At 42.0% G+C, this 21,720-nt stretch overlaps 1 protein-coding gene across 2 annotated transcripts in view; it reads right to left on the bottom strand.

Annotated features, from left to right (window-relative positions):
• The window catches only part of YEATS2 (YEATS domain containing 2), a 98,182-nt gene that overhangs the window by 71,717 nt on the left and 4,745 nt on the right, over nucleotides 1–21,720 (bottom strand). For both annotated transcript variants that reach the window (XM_060172048.1, XM_060172049.1), the window contains exon 2: nucleotides 1,454–1,573. In XM_060172048.1, coding sequence (XP_060028031.1) covers nucleotides 1,454–1,553 — 100 coding nt within the window. In that variant the 5' untranslated portion in view covers nucleotides 1,554–1,573. The remainder of the gene's footprint in view (nucleotides 1–1,453; nucleotides 1,574–21,720) is intronic.

The following is a 21,720-nucleotide window of genomic DNA, read 5'->3' as shown; positions in this document are numbered from 1 at the left end:
AAAGAGACACCTGCAGACCTGCTTCACCGCTTGTGAAGTGACTTCCCTGCAGGTGGGGAGCCGGGGGTTCGAACCAGGATCCTTGCGCCAGTTGTTGCGTTTTACCCCACCTGCACATAGCCCACTGCGCTACCACCCGACTCCCAGGTTTTATGATACTTTGACATTTATTTGGGTGACTCTAAGCATATAATTATATGACCTTGGGCAAGTAATTTAATGCTTGTGCATTTTAATTTAAGCACCAGTTGCTAAGCACAGGGGCTGAACTAGATTAGTGTTTCCCAAATGCACAGGCTTCATATGCTACACCTGCAGGATATCTACCACATCTGAGAACCATAATAAAAACATCTAATAAACATAATAAAAAATTCTAAATAATTTTAGCTTTATTCTAATACTACTTACTCATGAAACTACAAGTCTAGTGAGAATATTATTTCCTTAATTTTTTCCTGAATTTTAATTAACCTTATTTATTTATTGAATAGAGACAACCAGAAATTGAGACGGAAGGGGGTGATAGAGAGGGAGAGAGACAGAGACATCTGCAGCCCTGCTTCACCACTCACAAAGCTTTCCCCCTGCAGGTGGGGACCGGGGACTCGAACCCAGGTCCTTGTGTATTATAACATGTGCGATCAACCATGTGTACCACCACCTGGCCCCCTGAGAACATTATTCCTCACTGCACATTAAAATAGTATGTAACCAAAACAATCTTTCATCTTAGGTCTGGGTGGTGGTACACCTGGTTGAGCACACACATTATAGTGTGTAAGGACCTGGGTTCAAGCCCCTGGTCCCCATGTGTGTGGGAAGCCTCGTGCAGTGTTAGACGTAGGTGTGTGTGGGTGTGTGTCTCTCTGTCTCCCCCTTCCCTCTCGATTTCTGGCTATCTCTGTCCAATAAATAAACATTTTTTAAATGGGGGTGGGGTGGTAGTGCAGCTGGTTAAGCGCACACAGTACTATGCACAAGGACCAGGGATCGAGCCCCACACCCCATTTGCAGCGGGGAACACTTCATGGGCAGTGTTCATCAAGTGTTCCCCGATGTCTCTTTCCCTCCCTCTCAATTTCTCTCTGTCCTGTCAAAGAAAAACAGAAAGAAAGACAACTTTGTGTGACATAAAAAGTAGGACCATAATCAAGTAGCCAGTGTAAATGTACGAATGGGAGAGAGACAGACACCTGCAGTTCTGCTTCACCACTTGTGAAGCGTCCTCTCTGCAGGTGGGGACTGGGGCCTTGAACCTGGATCCTTGCACATTATAACGTGCACTAAACCAGGTGCGCCACCACCCGGCCCCCACAAAGTTTTCTACTGTGAAGTAGGGTGCACTTAGCTAAATCTCTTCATAAACCACATCAAATAATATGCTGTTAGTATTTACACATCTTCTAAGAAGTCAACAAAGAAAGAATCTGTAAGGCAAGGGAATGTCTACCTGAATTCTCAAGAGCTTTGTGCCGCTTGTTAGGAAGGGCCACAGAAATATCCTCATAATCAGGGTCGGCTTCTTTGATTGTCCTCTTGACTCCAGACATGATGATACTTGTTCTTCACTCTGAGGCAACAAGAAAGTAAGAACAGAGCCTGATGGCAGCACCCCCAAATATATATAAAGATACAGAGGGAGTAAGTATCCCACAGGCCTGGCAAGTCCATGTGTAAATATGCACGTCCCACTTGAGTAACTTCAAAAGTTTATTAAACAAACAAACAAACAAAAAAACCACAATCTTTCCTCCCTTTTTATTTTATTATTATTGGATAGACAGAGAGAAATTGAGGGGGGAAGGGAAAACAGACAGGAAAAGAGACAAGACACCTGCAGTCCTGCTTCACCAACCATGAACCTTTCCTCCCGCAGGTGGGGACCAGGGGCTTGAACCTGGGTCCTTCTGCACTGTAGTATGTGCATTTCACCAGGTGTGTGCCCCCCCTTCTTTCCTTTCTCTCTGTCGACTTTTTCAGACAGTCACAGAGAGGCAGATGCACCAAAGCTTCCCTCAGTGCAGTGGGGGTGGGCTTTGAACTTGGGCTGGACTCATGGCCAGGCGAGAGCACTATCCAGATGAGCTATTTTACTGGCTTTTTCCTTCCAAGAGAAAATCCTTTAACAAGGCAGCACATTATTCAGATATGAAACTAGGTTGCCATACAACATCTCTCAAAGAAAGAAAAGAAACCATGATGAAAGCATGGTAAACTCTTGACATTTACAACTCATCAAGCACATTACAAAATGAGCAATATAATTAAGATAACAATAAATAATGTATTACACAAATTCTCTTTGGTACTTAAATAGTGCCTACTATATACCAAGTACTCAATAAATACTACATTATTATTATTATTATTATTATTATTATTATTATTATTATTATTATTAGCCTCCAGGGTTATTGCTGAGGCTCCAGGCCTGAACCACAAAATCCACTGTTCCTGGTGGCCACTTTTTCCATTTTGTTGTTTATTACTGTTGTTGGACAGGACAGAGAGAAATGGAGAGAGGAAGGGAAGACAGGGGGGAGAGAAAGACACCTGTTGACCTGCTTCACCACTTGTGAAGCAACTCTCCTACAGGTGGGGAGCCGGGGGCTCAAACCGGGATCCTTTTTGCTTTGCATCATGTGTGCTTAACTGTGTGCTATTTTTTATTTCCTTTCTATTTTATTTGATAGGATAGAGAGAAATTGAGATGGGAGGGCGAGACAGAGAGGAAGAGAGATAGAGAAACACCTGCAGATCTGTTTCCCTACTTGTGAAGCTTCCCCTCTGTAAGGCCTTAACTGAGTGATCACTCATTGTTCAAACAAACAAATTACATACATTTGAATTAAAATCATAAACTTATATACTATCCTCACATATAGCTATTTAAAGTAAGTTAAACTTAAAAAATTTTAAATTTGGGGTTGGGTAGTAGCACATCTGGATGAGTGCACATGTTACAATGTGCAAGGACCCAGGTTCAAGCCCCCATCCCCACCTGCAGGGGAAAGTTTTATGAATAGGGAAGCAGTGCTGCACGTGTCGCTCATTCTCACTGCCTCTCTATCTCCCCTTCCTCTCCATTTCTGGCTGTTTCTATCAAATAAAGAGATAATTAAAAAATAAAACTAAGCAATTAAAAATTAAATTCAGTTCACTTTCTCCATATATCAATTTTCAAAATTTTCTTTATTGGGGGATTAATGCTTTACAGTCACGTATTTCAATTTTTACATTTCAGAGCTAACTATATTTTTCAACTGTTCAATAGCCATTAGCAACTAGTAACTACTACATTGCACTGCACAGATACAGAACATTCTTATCACTGCAAAAAGCTCTACTGGACAGTGACCCCCCTCCAAACTGTGTTTCACTGGGGCCTGATTAGGATTTCATATGTCACTTCAGGAAATGCTATTCAGGCCAGTCATATCCAAAAGAAATATAATACAACTTTAGAATTCCAGCATATGGGATTTAAATTTTTCTAGCAATTATATTTTTAAGTGTGTTTATTCACTTAAAGTTTAAACAATTTAGTCCAGTTCTTTCACCAGTCCCAAAGACAGAACTCACTTAATACACACAGAGAGACTCATGTAGTACTAAGTAAATCCTGGATCCAAGATAACATTTTTCTCACAACTACTACTACTATTAAAATTAAGAGTAAAGTGGTCTGCGCGGTGACACAGTTGGACTCTCAAACATGAGGTCCCCAGTTCAATCTCCAGCAGCACATGTAGCAGCAGAGTGATGTCTGACTCTCTTTCTCTCTCTCTCTCTCCTTCTACCTTTCTCATTAATAAATACAATCTCTTAAAAGATAAATTAAGAAGGGCCAGGCAGTGGCGCACCTGGTTCAGTGCACATGTTACAAATGTGCAAGGATCCAGGTTCAAGCCACAGTCTCCACCTGCAGGGGAAAAGCTTTGCGAGTGGTGAAGCAGTGCTGCAGGTGTCTCTTTGTCTCACTCCCTCTCTATCTCTCCTTCCCTCTTGATTTCTGTCTCTATCCTATCAATAAAGATAATAAATTTTTTTAAAGAAAATTAAATAGAGTAAAAAATTTTAAAATGCTTCTGGAGTTTATAAACATCCCAGATAGTTATTTAATGTTCAGTCACAACCTACCTGCTATCATTTACAATACAAATGAGAATTATTTTTAAAATGAGACTAAAGTTATTTTAGCCTTCTCCATATGGTTGGCAATCTGAGATCTAGGGTAGTTATATAAATAACATGTTCTTGAAAAATCAGTAAGCCTTGGTCCCTGAGTTCAGTCCCTGGAACCACAGGTGGGGGGAATGGTGTGCAGGTGTGCTGTGTGTACTCTTCCTTGTGTGTGCATGCATGCACGACTAAAAAAAAAAAAAATCAGTGAACCTCACTCTTTAAAGCAGGCAGGAAAAAGCAAAACAAACACTTCCTACTCTCAGCTAAACCTAGAAGCAGAGGGAGGACATTCCAGCAGAATCTGTCCCTGAGCCATACCATTGCCTCAGTGACCCATCTGTCTTCTCCAGTTTGCCAAGAGTCTTAAGGGCTTATCTTGAAAGATGAGTCTGAACGGTCTCTCCGCTTTACCCTTCTGGTTCCAGGCATTTTATATTCTGCTCATTTTCTCCCCTTTGAAGTAACCTCAGGAGTTAACCGCAGCTCCTCTCCCACAAATCCTTGAGGAAATAGTATTTAATTCTCACCGGACATAGTGAAATTCTCTTTTGACTTCTGCACTCAACAGAACAGAAAAATAGGGGAATCTGGTGGCAGTGAGTGGGTAACAGAAGAAACCATCAATGAGCTGCCATAAGAATTCACAATCCACGCAGTGCTTTAATAAAGCTTTGCCTACCATCTTTGGGCAGACATCTGAGCTTTAGATAAGCATGTTTAAAAAAGATTTAGGTCTGTGCTGAGAATTTTTTTTAATAATTCAGGCCTGTTTCTATGCTAAGCCTAAGCACATCTGTACAGGCACACTCTCAGCATGCTGTAACAAGACAAGCCCTGGAATGTGTAACAAGAGTCGTGCTAACATTAAGTTTGGGGTTCTTCTTGTTTTGAGATTTATAATAAGGAAACATAAGCAGTTGTCAGATACTCTCAGAGTCAACTTTGCAACAAAACTGGAAATACTGAGTAATGGGAAACTGTTAAGTGTTTACAATTTGTGAGAAAGGATTTTCTCCATCCTGGAGACCAATTCCAAACACAAAAAGATATGTAAAGATAACAATAGTTACCTAGACAGATATATAAATCAAGACTCTTATCTAAAATAGGTTAACTGCAAAATGTGATCGTTGTCCATTTAAACTCTAAAAATAATTCCCCCCCTGTATAATGTAAGCAAGTAAAACTGTCTTGTTCAAATGACAAATATAAATGAATTTTTGACAAAGGTTACAGAACAAAAGTAAAGCCCAAATAATTTAATGGTCTAAACTTTGAAATAAATCACTGGGCAAAACAAGTTTAAAAGAAGCTATATGGTAGTCGGGCAGTAGCGCAGTGGGTTAAGTGCAGGTGGCACAAAGTGCAAGGACCAGTGTATGGATCCCGGTTTGAGCCCCGGCTCCCCACCTGCAGGGGAGTTGCTTCACAGGTGATGAAACAGGTCTGCAGGTGTCTATCTTTCTCTCCCCCTCTCTGTCTTCCCCTCCTCTCTCCATTTCTCTCTGTCCTATCCAACAATGACAACATCAACAACAACAACAATAATAACTACAACAATAAAACAAGGGCAACAAAAGGGAATAAATAAAATTTTTTAAAAAAAAGAAGCTATGCTAACAGAAATATGCAGCATAGTCACAAGGAACTTAGAGTAAGATGTCTTCTCATGTCAGAGAAGATACTAGCACCTTACTTGGCAAACATCACTTCTAAAAATTGTGGCCAATTCCAAGGGGAGAGAATCAAACCTGATAAATTAGGCACTAAAAAAATATGTATGTCATGTACTGTGCAAAGACTCTTCACAACAGAAAATTATCTGGCCCTCTGATGAAAAGACAACTACTGGTGTCACTTGTATTTGGAATCTAGAGAAATGATACACATGAACTTGCAAAGAGGAAAAAAAAGAAAAGAAAAGAAAACACAGAAGCAAACCAAACCAATTGTTTCTAAGACTGAGAATTATGGTGGCTAGCTTTGGGGGGTAGGAAGGACACAGACTTAGGTGGTGGGTGTGGTGTACAACTGCCCCCTGTAATATTACAGTCCTGAAACCCGCCATCTCTCTCTCTCTCTCTCTCTCTCTCACACACACACACACACACACACACACACACACACACACCTCTGATCCTCAGAGCATCTTAATTTCATTCAAACAACTGCATTTTGAGCCTTCACTCAAGACTTCTCTCAATTTTTTAATTAGTAACTTAATAATGATCAACAAGACTGTGGGATAAGAGAAGTAAAATTCCACAATTCCCATCACCAGAGTTCTGTGTCCCATTCCCTCCACTGGAAGCTTCCCTATTCTTTACCCCTCTGGGAGCATGGACCAAAGATCTTTTTTTTTTTAATTTTTATTTATTATTTATTAATGAGAAAGAATCTGGTACATGTACTGCTGGGGACAGAACTCAGGAACTCGTGCTTGAGAGCCTAATGCTTTACTCACCATGCCACCTTCCAGACCACTGAATCGAAGATCTTTATGGGGTGCAGAAGGTGGGAGGTCTGGCTTCTGTAATTGCTTCTCTGCTGGACATGGGCATTGACTGGTGACACCTCCAGTCTGTTTCTATCTTTCCCTAGTAGGGTAGAGCTCTGGGGAAGTGGGGTTCTAGGACACACTGGTGAGGTTGTCTGCCCAGGGAAGTCAGGTTTGTGTCATGAAGCATCTGTGACTTGGTGGCTGAAAAGCATTAAGACGTAAAGCGCAATAAACTGTTTACTAACCAGGGACCTAAAGGTAAGAAAATGGCAGATGAGGTCTGGGGTCTTCATGCTGGAAGAAGCTAGGGGTCTAGTTTAGCTATATTATGATGGGCCTGTGACTTTACTAATTTTCGCCTGGGCCACACAGCTAATGTGCAGGTGGGCAGTCAGGCAGTAGCACAGCGGGTTAAGCTCACGTGGCGCAAAGCACAAGGACCGGAGTAAGGATCCCGGTTCAAGCCCCTCAGGGGAGTCTCTTCACAGGCGGTGAAGCAGGTCTGCAGGTGTCTGTCTTTCTCTCCCCGTCTCTGTCTTCCCCATCTCTCTCCATTTCTATCTGTCCTATCCAACAAAGACAACAATAACTACAAGAATAAAACAACATGGGCAATAAAAGGGAATAAATAAAACTATTTAAAAATAAAAAGTACTGTCTGGGAGCATTGTGTCAGAGTTGAGAATATGACTAGAACTAGCTGGATCAGGGCAGAGAGTAGCTCCCAAATATGGAAAAAGTATATACTGTAAACTCCATAGATCTATCTGTATTTAGCACAGGAGCCTGTGTAACCTCTGCATCCCAGTCAGTCTGATCGCATTCCGTGGTCATAGCGAGGAACAATCTAGACAGCATGCATTTCAGGACCAGTCTTCCTCTAGTAGGAACAGAGTAGGTTGACTCAGCCTCCCTTTGAAGAGCGGGGCAGTCCCTACCGTTATTGTTCTGCATTGAGGACAAGGTCCTATAGAGCCCACAAGAGAGTTTATGATGTTGTTCCTGATGGAGATGACCAGTGGTGGTGGAGAGAGGGATCTGTTAGAGGTCTAGGCCTGTCATATCTGTGTGGGAATCTCAGGATTCTCTGAGTAGGGCCCCAGATGATGAGGTGGCCTGGGAATGACCGAAAGGGCCATCATTAGAGTGTGCTGGTCTCTTGCTCTTATCCAGCTTTTGGAGTCCTTACTTTGTCTGACAGGGGACTTTTCTCGATTTAACGGGCACGTGTGTGCACACATGCAGCACAGAATTTACCACTGCTTCCATATATAGACAGATGTCCTTAAAATAATTCTTTGGCCTTTCTATACTCCCCATTCCAAACAAAATGTTTTCTCTTTTGAAAAAGAAAAAAACCAAACAAAGAAAAAAGAAAAACAGCCAGTGTTCCTGTACTAAATATTTGAATTAGAGAATCTACAATCCATTTCATCATTAAGCAGAGTTCACGATGTCTATAAAAAACAAAACAGGAGAACAGAAAAACACACTGTGTTGTGTTCAGGCAGGCAGCTCAGTGGGTGGAGTGCAGGAGGTACACGGAAGCCCCAGCTTTGATCCCGGGTACCAGCATGCCAGATCACTGCTCTGGTCACTCTCCTGTCTCTTTCTCAATACTTATATATATATATTTAAAAGAACTGTGTTATCCCATTGAACTTCTGGTCCAAGGAACAACAGGTATCTCAACATCTCCATGGTAAGTAAATAAACCTGAATGATTAACTTTACATATGGAGTTCTACAACCAACAAATTAACCTTCAGTGGAAGAAACGAGAATAGCTAATTGAGGTGCCTGTGGTGGAAATGGCTGAGAAGAGGAATGAAGTATCTTTCTGGGATAATAGAAAAGTTTTCTATCTCACTAGGAATGTAAGCTACACAGGTGTCTGCAATCATGAAAACTCACCCAACTGTAACCTTGAGACCTGTTCATTTTACCAAATATAAACTATACATCAATTTCAAAAGGAAATGAGGGGGGCAGGCTGGGGCTCAGGAGGCTGAGCACACATCATCGAGCTCAAGGACCCGGGGCTTCAAGCCCTTGCTCTGCCACCTGCAGGTGTCTCTCCCTCCCATCCCCCTTCCTTCTCAACTTCACTGCCCTATTAAAAAAAAAAAAGGCAATGATTGATCCGTTCAATCGATTTGCTTAAGCATCTTCCAGTGATTTCCCACAACACTTTAAAAAAAAAAAAAAATCACACTTCTCTTTTCTCTCTCTCCTTTTGCCACTAGGGTTACCACTCATCCCCGAACTGCAAATCCACTGCTCCCGGTGGCCATTTTGTCCTTTTTTTCCTTCCTCTATTTTACTGGGGAGGACAGAGATATTGGGAGGGGAGAGGGAGATAGAGGAGAGAGAGAGACACCTGCACACCTGCTTTACCACTCATGAATCTTGCCCCCTGCAGGTGAGGAGCGGGGGCTTGCCCCATGTCTGTGCAATCTCTCCTGACAGCAGAGGCATTCATGTCATCGCCTGGATAATCTTTAGAAGGAATACGTATACAGTTGGCCAAGAGATCTACTGGCAAAAGTATATCAACTAACGGACAATTATTGTTCCTATGATGATTATAATCATCAAACAAGTAAAATGCAGTAAAACTTAAGGCTAACTCAGACCACACTTAAACCCTAGGCCTATCCCCTCCCCAACCTGAGGACTGTTGTTAAAATTCAGAGGTTCCAGCTGGCCGGGCTAGCTTCATGGGCGGGTAACAGAGACACAGAGACAACGGCTGGGCAGGGAAGCTGTATTTCTTTATTCAGGAACAACGATTCATAAACTAAGACAAACTAATCACCAAACAGAACTCTGCTGCCTCTTTGCAGCGGCGCAAGCACTCTCCCTTACTCTCCAACTCAGGAACTAAGGAACTCTGTCACTCTGGAACTCTGGCGGGTTTCCTCGGGGCGGGGCCAAGCGGGCGGCGAAATTAACAGGACTGATCTAATTCTCTTTGCGGGGGAGAACTAGAACCCAATGTAAAGCATACAACAGAGGACAGATCCTATAAACTCAGCACTAGTTTGCACACAACAAATGACACTCAATGATGTAACAACTGGAAGAAAGTCTAACCTTGTTTGATAAAGAAAGGACTACAAAAGCTGGAAAAGGGAAAAGTGGTGCACTTTAATGATGGCCCTTTTGGTCAGTACCAGGCTTCCCCACTCTCTGAAGTAAGGCTGGGTCATGCTATTCTGCCACTTGAGGAAGACTGGTCTTATCATGAGTGCAGCCTAGAATGCTCCCAGCTATGATCATAAGCTCAGACTGACAGGGAGATTATACAGGTTCCTGTGCTAAATGTGAATATATATATGGGTCAGATCAATGGAGTAAACAGTTGATGGTAATTTTACACTTTCTTGATGTTTGAGAGCTATGACTCTCTGCCCTAATCCAGTTTTGTAGCCCTATTCTTAACTCTAACACCATCTTCTCAGACAATATTTTCAGTCCATTTGCTTGTTAGCTATCAAGCTGAAACCAAAATTACTTGTCACAGGCCCCTTGGAACATACCTAAAATAGACTTCCTCGATGCTTCCCACTCAAAGACCCCTCATTTCATCTGTTCTATTCCTACCTTTGGGTTCTTGTTTATTAAACAATTTGTCCTGATTTATATCTCATAGCCTTTGAGCCACCAAGTTGCAGACACCACTAGGACTCCATCTTGACTTCCCGGGGCAGACAACCTCACCAATGTGCCCCAAAATCTCACCTCTCCAGAGCCTTGTCCCTTTAGGGAAAGAGAAACTGGCTGGTGGCATGAATTGATCTTCCAATGTCTATGTCCAACAGAGAAGCAATTACAGAAGCCAGAAGACCTTCTTCCTTCTGTACCCATAAAGAACTTAGGTCCATATTCCCAGAGGAATAAAACATAGGTAAGTTTCCAACAAAGGAGATGGGACACAGAACTTTGGTAGTTGGAACTATGTGGAATTATACCCCTGTTGTCTTTTTTTTTTTTTCTTGTTCCTGATCAGAAGATTTTTTAAAATTTTTAAAATTTATTTATAAAAAGGAAACACTGACAAAATCATAGGATAAGAGGGGTATAGGGAGTCGGGCAGTAGCTCAGCGGGCTAAGTGCAGGTGGCGCAAAGCACAAGGGCTGGCGTGAGAATAAGAGGGCTACAACTCCACACAATTCCCACCACCAGATCTCCATATCCCATCCCCTCCCCTGATAGCTTTCCTATTCTTTAGCCTTCTGGGAGTATGGACCCAAGATCATTGTGGGATGCAGAAGGTGGAAGGTCTGGCTTCTGTAATTGCTTCCCAGCTGAACACAGGTGCTGACAGGTCGATCCATACTCCCTGTATGCCTCTCTCTTTTCCTAGTGGGGCAGAGTTCTGGGGAACTGAAGCTCCAGGACACATTGGTGGGGTTGTTTGTCCAGGGAAGTCTGGTTGGCATCATGTTAGCATCTGGAACCTGGTGGGTGAAAAGAGAGTTCACATATAAAGCCAAACAAGTTGTTGACTCATCATGAACTTAAAAGGCTGGAGTAGTGCAGATGAAGAGTTGGGGGTGAGGGGGGTCCTCTGTTTTGTAGATAGCTAGTAGGCATATTTTAGTTATATTCCAAAGGGCCCATGACCATACTTTTTTTTTTTTCCCTGAGCCTGAAATCTGATATGCAGGTGGACCCAAGTTATTGTCTGGGGAGATGATGTCATGGCTGGAAAAAGGACCAGAAAGCTGGATCAGGGAAGAGAGTAGCTCCCTAATATGGGAAAGGTGTATAAGTATTTTTTTTAATATTTATCTTATTTATTTATTCCCTTTTGTTGCCCTTGTTGTTTTATTGTTGTAGTTATTATTGTTGTTGTTGTTGTTGGATAGGACAGAGAGAAACGGAGAGAGGAGGGGAAGACAGAGAGGAGGAGAGAAAGATAGACACCTGCAGACCTGCTTCACCGCCTGTGAAGCGACTCCCCTGCAGGTGGGGAGCCGGGGTTCAAACCGGGATCCTTATGCTGGTCCTTGTGCTTTGCGCCACCTGCGCTTAACCCGCTGCGCTACCGCCCGACTCCCCGGTGTATAAGTATTGTTGACTGCAAACCCCATCAATTGATATGATTACACCCCTGTTATCTTACAATCTTGTTAATCATTATCAAATCACTGATTTTAAAGAATCTAGACACACTGGTTTTCTTTCATTTTCTTTTCTTCTTCTTTTTTCTTTTTACCAGAGCACTGCTCAGTTCTGGCTTATGGTTGTGTGGGGGACTGAATCTGAGACTTGAGAGCCCCAGGCATGAAAGTCTCTTTGCATAATCATTATGCTATACCCCCACCCTTCTTTTATTTTCTCAAATACACCTCTAATCTTGCCCTAAGGGTTATAACCTATTCTGCCTGGAATGTTCTTTCCCCTCCAAAGTTCTTAGAGACACTCAGTAAATCACACTCTGAATAAGCAAATGAAGACACAGCCAAAATACGAACATCCACATGGAGGATAGCTGCTAGCTTGCATTTTCTTTCCGCAGTGCTTACAACCGACTTGCTGATACTGCTGCATCTTCAAGGGCAAAACCAAAATGTTCAAAAACAAAAAGAGCAACATTACACCGATGTATGCAAACAGAGATAGCAGACAGAAAGATTAACATCAGACAAAATAAGGTAAAAAATTAATATGAAAATATTTCATTATGGGAGAGGGAGACAGCATAGTGGTTATGGAAACAGACTCTTATGTCTGAGGCTCCAAGGTCCCTGGTTCAAACTCCCCACCCCTCACCACCATAAGCCAGAGCTAAGCAGTGCTCTGGAAAAAAAAAAAAATTAAACAAGTAATATTTTTTTAAGTTACCTTTATTTATTTATTGGATAGACAGCCAGAAATCGAGAGGGAAGGGAGTGAGAGAGAGTGAGGGAGACAGGGAGGCAGAGAGACACCTGCAGCACTGCTTCACCACGCACAAAGCTTTCCCGCTGCAGGTGGGGACTGGGGGGGCTTGAACTTGGGTCCCTGTACACTATAATATGGATGCTCAACCAGATGCACCACCACTCGGCCCCCAAAAAATATTTTAAAAATTATGTTACTATGAGGAGGCAATAACAAAATGGGGCTGGGTGGTGGCGCACCTGGTTGGGCGCACATGTTACGATGCGCAAGGACCCAAGTTCGAATCCCTGGCCCCCACTTGCGGGAGGAAAACTTCACGAGTGGTGAAGCAGTGCTGCAGATGTCTGTCTGTCTCTCTCCCCAACCCTTCTGTCTCGATCTCTGGCTGTCTCTATCCAATAAATAAATAAAGATAACAAAAAAGAGACTATAACAAATGTTATCAAGTAGACAAAATTTACAAAACAAACCAAATACACTTAAGAAAATTACAATCGGATTCGACTTCCGGAGGCGGAGCTACGAGCAGCAGATCGCTTTCTCTCCTCTCCCGGATCAACTAGGAATACCAAAGGAGACCACCCGGACCGAAACAAGACAGGACTAGAATGACCACAGAAACCCAGTAAATCACCCGTGAGTACAAACACGCGTGGCTGGTGACAGAGAGGAGAGAGGGGCCTAAGGAGAGATTAAGTGACTGCTAACAGTTCGACAGTTTGTCAGTGGAGACACCACCTCCAGTCTGCTCCACCAACAAGGGGACAGCTGAAGGGAGGAGAGGACTCCCCAGAGACTCACCAAGTACAACTCTGAGTCTCCATTGCTACTACCCTCAGAATCTGGAGCAGCAACAGGGAGGGACACCAGGGCACAGAGATCTAACCGGGAAACTCAGGAGAAGACCTATACCTCGGTGGCATAGCTGAAGGGCTGTGAAAGTCTCTTTGCATAACCACTGGATTATCTCTGCCACACCCTGCTTTATCTCTTGGTCAGGAGTCAGTGATTAAGCCAAGAAGCCTATTGATAGTTTAAAAGCCCTCAGGCTACCATAGCCTACAGGGGAAAAAAAAAAAGGCTTTTACACCAATGAACTCCAACTCAGGGATTGAAAAAACTGTTAACTTATATAAAATGGTTAAAACAACAAGAAAAAATAATGGAGACTCGAACCAGGACAAGAGTCCAGCTAAAAGTCCTCCAGAGGGCGAAGCACAAAACAACGAGTTCAACATCCAAACATTAGCTAAGGAAATAATCACAGGAGTGAGTAAAGAATTTGAAAAAAATTGTAATCAGAACTGCAGGAACAACAAATGAGAATATGGAAGAAAATTCTAATAATCTCATGGTTATTAGAGAGCTGAAAGCTGAAATTGCTGAGCTAAGAAGGCAACTAGCTGAACAAGCTAAAACAGTATCAGAGCAGGGCAACAAAATAGATGAACTCCAGAAAGCAGTAGAGGGCAGAGAGAATAGAATCAATGAGGCTGAAGACAGAATTAGCAAGATTGAGGATGAATTAGAGACAACTAAAAAAGAAGTAGGAGATCTCAAAAAGAGATTAAGAGATGCTGAAAACAACAACAGAGTCCTATGGGATGACTTCAAAAGAAACAATATACGCATTATTGGCTTACCAGAGGAAGAAAGAGAAGGGGAGGAAGAAAGCGTTCTCCAGGCCATAATAGCTGAAAATTTCTCTAGTCTAGACAACACCAAAGACATAAAGATTCAAGAAGCCCAGAGGGTCCCAAACAGAATTAACCCAGACCTAAAGACACCAAGACATGTCATACTTAGATTGGAAAGGAATAAGGATAAAGAAAGGATCCTCAAGGCTGCAAGAGAAAAACAAAGAGTCACCTACAAAGGAAAACCCATAAGATTAGCAGCAGACTTCTCCATACAAACACTACAGGCCAGAAGAGAATGGCAAGATATCTATCGAGTGCTCAATGAGAAAGGCTTTCAGCCAAGAATACTATATCCTGCTAGATTGTCATTCAGACTAGATGGAAGCATCAAAACCTTCTCAGACAAGCAACAGTTGAAGGAAGCAACCATCACCAAGCCTGCCTTGAAAGAAGTTCTGAAAGGTTTCCTATAAACAACCAGACCACCACAAATAGAACATATATCAAAACACTCTAAAACTCTACAAGAATGGCGTTAAAATATCTTCAATCTTTGATATCAATAAATGTGAATGGCCTGAATTCACCTATTAAAAGACACAGAGTAGGAAGATGGATCAGAAAACACAACCCAACAATATGTTGTCTACAGGAAACTCACCTAACGCAACAAGACAAACACAGACTTAAAGTGAAAGGATGGAAAACTATCATTCAAGCCAAGGGCCCACAAAAAAGGGCAGGAACAGCTATTCTCATATCTGACATGATAGACTTTAAAATAGATAAGATTAAAAAAGATAGGAATGGACACTACTTAATGCTCAGAGGATCAGTCAATCAAGAGGACTTAACAATTATTAATATATATGCACCCAATGAGAAGCCATCTAAATACATCAAACTTCTACTGAAAGAGCTACAGCAATATATTAACAGTAACACAATCATAGTAGGGGACTTCAACACCCCACTCTCTCAACTTGACAGATCATCCAGGAAGAAAATCAGTAAAGACATAATGGAGCTAAATGAAGAGATAGATAAACTAGAACTATTGGACATTTTCAGAGTTATTCATCCCAAGAAACTGGAATACACATTTTACTCAAATCCACATGGATCATTCTCAAGAATAGACCATATGTTAGGCCACAAAGACAGCATCAGCCTATTCAAGAGCACTGAAATCATCCCAAGCATCTTCTCAGACCACAGTGGAATTAAACTAACACTTAACAATCAACAAAAGATTAGTAACAGTACCAAAATGTGGAAGCTCAACAGTACACTTCTTAACAACTTCTGGGTCAAAGAGTAAATCAAGGAAGAAATCAAAATGTTTCGAGAGTTCAATGAAAATGAAGACACAAGCTATCAAAATATTTGGGACACAGCTAAAGCAGTCCTAAGAGGGAAGTTCATAGCTATACAAGCACACATTAGGAAACAAGAAAAGGCACAAATTAGCAGCCTGATTGCACATCTTAAAGACCTAGAAGAAGAACAACAAAGGAACCCTAAAGCAACCAGAAGGACAGAAATCACTAAAGTTAGGGCAGAAATAAATAACATTGAGAATAGGAAAACCATACAAAAGATCAAGGAAAGTAAATGTTGGTTCTTCGAAAGAGTAAACAAAATCGACAAACCTTTAGCCAGACTCACAAAACAAAAAAGGGAGAAGACCCAAATAAATCGGATAGTAAATGAAAGAGGAGATATCACAACAGACACCGCAGAAATTCAACATATCATGCGAGGCTTCTATGAACAACTATATGCCACCAAGTTAGAGAACCTGGAAGAAATGAATGATTCCCTAGATACCTACCAACTTCCAAAACTAAGTAAAGAGGAAGTGGATAACATGAACAGGCCCATCACAGCTAATGAAATTGAAACAGTTATCAAAAATCTTCCCAAAAATAAAAGTCCTGGACCAGATGGTTTTACAAATGAATTCTACAAAACTTTCAAAGGAGAACTAATACCTCTACTTTTAAAAGTCTTCCAGAAGATTGAAGACACTGGAATACTCCCTGCCAGCTTCTATGAAGCCAACATCACCCTGATACCAAAAGCAGACAGGGACACAACCAAAAAAGAAAACTACAGACCAATATCTCTGATGAACATAGATGCGAAAATATTGAACAAAATTCTAGCCAACCGGATACAGCAGTATATCAAAAAAATTGTTCATCATGACCAAGTGGGGTTTATCCCAGGCATGCACGTATATTGGTTTAATATACGTAAATCAATCAATGTGATCCACCACATCAACAAAAGCAAGACCAAAAACCACATGGTCATATCAATAGATGCAGAGAAAGCCTTTGACAAAATACAACATCCCTTTATGATCAAAACACTACAAAAAATAGGAATAGATGGAAAATTCCTGAAGATAGTGGAGTCTATATATAGCAAACCTACAGCCAGCGTCATACTCAATGGTGAAAAACTGGAAGCATTTCCCCTCAGATCAGGTACTAGACAGGGCTGCCCACTATCACCATTACTATTCAACATAGTGTTGGAAGTTCTTGCCATAGCAATCAGGCAGGAGCAAGGAATTAAAGGAATACAGATTGGAAGAGAAGAAGTCAAACTCTCCTTATTTGCAGATGACATGATAGTATACATGGAAAAAACCTAAGGAATCTAGCAAGAAGCTTTTGGAAATCATCAGGCAATACAGTAATGTGTCAGGCTATAAAATTAACATTCAAAAGTCAGTGGCATTCCTCTATGCAAACACTAAGTTAGAAGAAATTGAAATCCAGAAATCAGTTCCTTTTTCTATAGCAACAAAAACAATAAAATATCTAGGAATAAACCTAACCAAAGAAGTGAAAGACTTGTATACTGAAAATTATGAGTCACTACTCAAAGAAATTGAAAAAGACACAAAGAAGTGGAAAGATATTCCATGCTCATGGGTTGGAAGAATTAACATCATCAAAATGAATATATTACCCAGAGCCATCTACAAATTTAATGCTATCCCCATCAAGATCCCAAGCACATTTTTTAGGAGAATAGAACAAATGCTACAAATGTTTATCTGGAACCAGAAAAGACCTAGAATTGCCAAAACAATCTTGAGAAAAAAGAACAGAACCGGAGGCATCACACTGCCAGATCTCAAACTGTATTATAGGGCCATTGTCATCAAAACTGCTTGGTACTGGAACATGAACAGACACACTGACCAGTGGAATAGAATTGAGAGCCCAGAAATGAGGCCCCACACCTATGGACATCTAATCTTTGACAAAGGGGCCCAGACTATTACATGGGGAAAGCAGAGTCTCTTCAACAAATGGTGTTGGAAACAATGGGTTGAAACATGCAGAAGAATGAAGCTGAATCACTGTATTTCACCAAATACAAAAGTAAATTCCAAGTGGATCAAGGACTTGGATGTTAGACCAGAAACTATCAGATACTTAGAGGAAAATATTGGAAGAACTTTTTTCCGCATAAATTTTAAAGACATTTTCAATGAAACGAATCCAATTACAAGGAAGACTAAGGCAAGTATAAACCTATGGGACTACATCAAATTAAAAAGCTTCTTCACAGCAAAAGAAACCACTACCCAAATCAAGAGACCCCTCACAGAATGGGAGAAGATCTTTACATGCCATACATCAGATAAGAGTTTAATAACCAACATATATAAGGAGCTTACCAGACTCAACAACAAGACAACAAATAACCCCATCCAAAAATGGGGGGAGGAATTGGACAGAATATTCACCACAGAAGAGATCCAAAAGGCCGAGAAACACATGAAAAAATTCTCCAAGTCTCTGATTGTCAGAGAAATGCAAATCAAGACAACAATGGGATATCACTTCACTCCTGTGAGAATGTCACACATCAGAAAAGGTAACAGCAGCAAATGCTGGAGAGGGTGTGGGGTCAAAGGAACCCTCCTGCACTGCTGGTGGGAATGTCAATTGGTCCAACCTCTGTGGAGAACAGTCTGGAGAACTCTCAGAAGGCTAGAAATGGACCTACCCATATGATCTTGCAATTCCTCTCATGGGGATATATCCTAAGGAACCCAACACATCCATCCAAAAAGATCTGTGTACACATATGTTCTTGGCAGCACAATTTGTAATAGCCAAAACCTGGAAGCAACCCAGGTGTCCAACAACAGATGAGTGGCTGAGCAAGTTGTGGTATATATACACAATGGAATACTACTCAGCTGTAAAAAATGGTGACTTCACCGTTTTCAGCCGATCTTGGATGGACCTTGAAAAAATCATGTTGAGTGAAATAAGTCAGAAACAGAAGGATGAATATGGGATGATCTCACTCTCAGGCCGAAGTTGAAAAACAAGATTAGAAAAGAAAACACAAGTCGAACCTGAAATGGAATTGGAGTATTACACCAAAGTAAAAGATTCTGGGGTGGGTGGGGGGTGGGGAGAATACAGGTCCATGAAAAATGATGAATGAAATAGTGGGGGTTGTATTGCTAAATGGGAATCTGGGGAATGTTATGCATGTAAAAAAAAAAAAAAAAAAAGAAGTAGAAACGCAAAGCAGAAATTGACTGAGTTTGGAGTATGGCACCAAAGTAAGAAAGCAGAAGTATACTAGAGTTTGCAGTGAGTACCTCCCTAATACTTCCTCTCCACTTTTCCAAGCTTTGGGTCCAGGATTGCTCAACAATTTGTTTGGCTTTGTATGTTAACTCTCTTTTCAGTCACCAGGTTCCAGGTGTCATCAGGATGCCGGCCAGACTTCCCTGGATTGAAGACACCACCAATGTGTCCTGGAGCTCAGCTTCCCCAGAGACCCATCCTACTAGGGAAAGAGAGAGGCAGACTGGGAATATGGACCGACCAGTCAACGCCCATGTTCAGCGAGGAAGCAATTACAGAAGCCAGACCTTCTACCTTCTGCAACCCTCAGTGACCCTGGGTCCATGCTCCCAGAGGTATAGAGAATGGGAAAGCTATCGGGGGAGGGCGTGGGATATGGAGATTGGGCGGTGGGAATTGTGTGGAGTTGTACCCTTCCTACCCTATGGTTTTGTTAATTAATCCTTTCTTAAATAAAAAATAAAAAAATAAAAAAAATATTTTAAAAAAAAAAAAAAGAAAATTACAATCGGAGGAGTCGGGCGGTAGCGCAGCGGGTTAAGCGCACGTGGCACAAAGCACAAGGACCGGCATAAGGATCCTGGTTCGAGCCCCCAGCAGTGAGCCCACCTGCAGGGGGGTCACTTCACAGGCGGTGAAGCAGGTCTGCAGGTGTCTGTCTTTCTCTCCCCCGTCTCCCCCTCCTCTCTCCATTTCTCTCTGTCCTATCCAACAACAATGATATAAGTAACAACAATAATAATAACTACAACAATAAAACAACAAGGGCAACAAAAGTAAATAAATATTTTTTAAAAAGGAGTTCTTTAAAAAAAGAAAGAAAAGAAAATTACAATCGTGAGTCGGAGGGTAGCGCAGTGGGTTAAGCACACGTGGTACAAAGCGCAAGGACCCCCTTAAGGATCCCGGTTCGAGCCCCCGGCTCCCCACCTGCAGGGGAATCGCTTCATAGGTGGTGAAGCAGGTCTGCAGGTGTCTGTCTTTCTCTCCCTCTCTGTCTTCCCCTCCTCTCTCCATTTCTCTCTGTCCTATCCAACAACAACGATATAAGTAACAACAATAATAACTACAACAACAATAAAAAAAACAAGGGCATCAAAAGGGAAAATATAAAAAATTTTTTAAAAATTACAAGCAGTAGAATTTTATCACAGAAAATTAAAATATCAAAGCAATACTGATATAAGGCTGAGGAAGATGCCATAATGCTTACTGCAAGACTTGCATGCCTGAGGCACCAGAGGTTCAATCCCCCACACCTCCATAAGCTAGAGCTGAGCAGTGCTCTGGGAAATGAAGTAGTCTGACAGCTGATGCAGTGGACAAGGACTGGACTCAAAAGCATGGGGTCCTGAGTTCAGTTCCCAGCCAGCATCAGCATCACATGTGCCAGACTGATGCTCTGGTTCTTCTCCCCCAGCCACCTCTCTCATATAAGAATAAATATTTAAAAATAACAGATAATGCAATTAGCAAGCCAGATCTAAGTTATATAGAAATCTCATCCCATAGAGAATGTTTGAACTATCTTTATGAGTTTGGCAAAATAAATAACCTGGAAATATCTGTTAATACCCACTAGTATGAAGTCATATAACATGGTTAAGAAGTCTCAATCTCCAGTGTAGATAGTATAATGTTTATGCAAAAAGGCTCTCAGCCCTGAGGCTCCAAAGTCCCAGGTTCATTGACCTGCACCACCATAAGCCAGAGCTGAGTAGGGCTCTGGTAAAAAACAAAAAGTCTCAACCACCTCAAAATATGAAAATGTTATAGCCATTTTCTCTGAATGTTAAAGTGAAAGAATCGATTCTGTCACTAGACAGCTCAACTGTAGAGTACACACTGAAATATGTGCAAAAACCCAGGTTCAAGCCCGAGACACACACACACACACACACACACACACACACACACACACACACACACACACACACCCAGAGGAAGCTCCACGAACTGTTGAGCAGTGCTGTGGTGTCTATCTGAAGTTAAAAAGAATAGCCGTCCACTAGGAGCAGTGGAATCATACACACTCAGGGCCAGGCACACAAAAATATTATTAACAAAAATTCACACTGGAGCTACAGAGATAACTCACTCACTGGGGAGGGCAAGTCTCTTGCCATACAAGCAAGCCACGTTAGATCCCTGGGACCACAGGGAGGGACATGAAACCAGCGGAAGCCCCAGGGCTGTGGTGTGTGCACTCTCAAACTAATGACAGAGGCTGAGGAAGAGGTTCACCGATGGGACGGACACATGCCTCATATGCAAGCTCTAGGTCTGACTTCCCAACACCTCACAAATATTTCCCATACGAAAACAAAGCAAGGCAGTAACCAACAGTAAGCCCTGCCAACCAACCTTGGCATGCTCCTCTTTCTCAGCCTCCATTACTATTGTTCAACAGCCTCCCTCACGCCCCGACACACACAACCACAGCTCGCGGGAGATAAGCAGAATACATGTAATCCCTGGCAGCAGAACCAGGCCTTCTACCGCTCCGTGTCTGCAGCCATCAAGCTCCCATGGCTGAACATCTCACAACTACCTTCAGATGGGTTCACATTTCACCTCTGCTGTCTCCCCACTGACTGAAAGGCTCCTCACCCTTCAAGAACCCAGTTACAGTCTGACTCATCCATGAAGTGTATACTCCAGTCTCCAGAAACTTTCTCACCACTCACAGAACAGAGCATATAGAAACAATGCACCTCATCAATTCTGCTTCCTATCCTCACCTTCCACTGAACAGTGATGCAGATGACAGAAAAGGCAGCAAGGATTAAACAAATCAAGCAAACAGATGGGAACTCACTTTAAGGGGGTGGCCATGAAGAATTAAAGCAGGTCTACGCAAAGCGC

Source organism: Erinaceus europaeus, chromosome 14, assembly GCF_950295315.1.
Source record: "Erinaceus europaeus chromosome 14, mEriEur2.1, whole genome shotgun sequence".
NCBI lineage: Eukaryota > Metazoa > Chordata > Mammalia > Eulipotyphla > Erinaceidae > Erinaceus > Erinaceus europaeus.
This window is presented reverse-complemented; position numbering and strand designations above follow the sequence as displayed.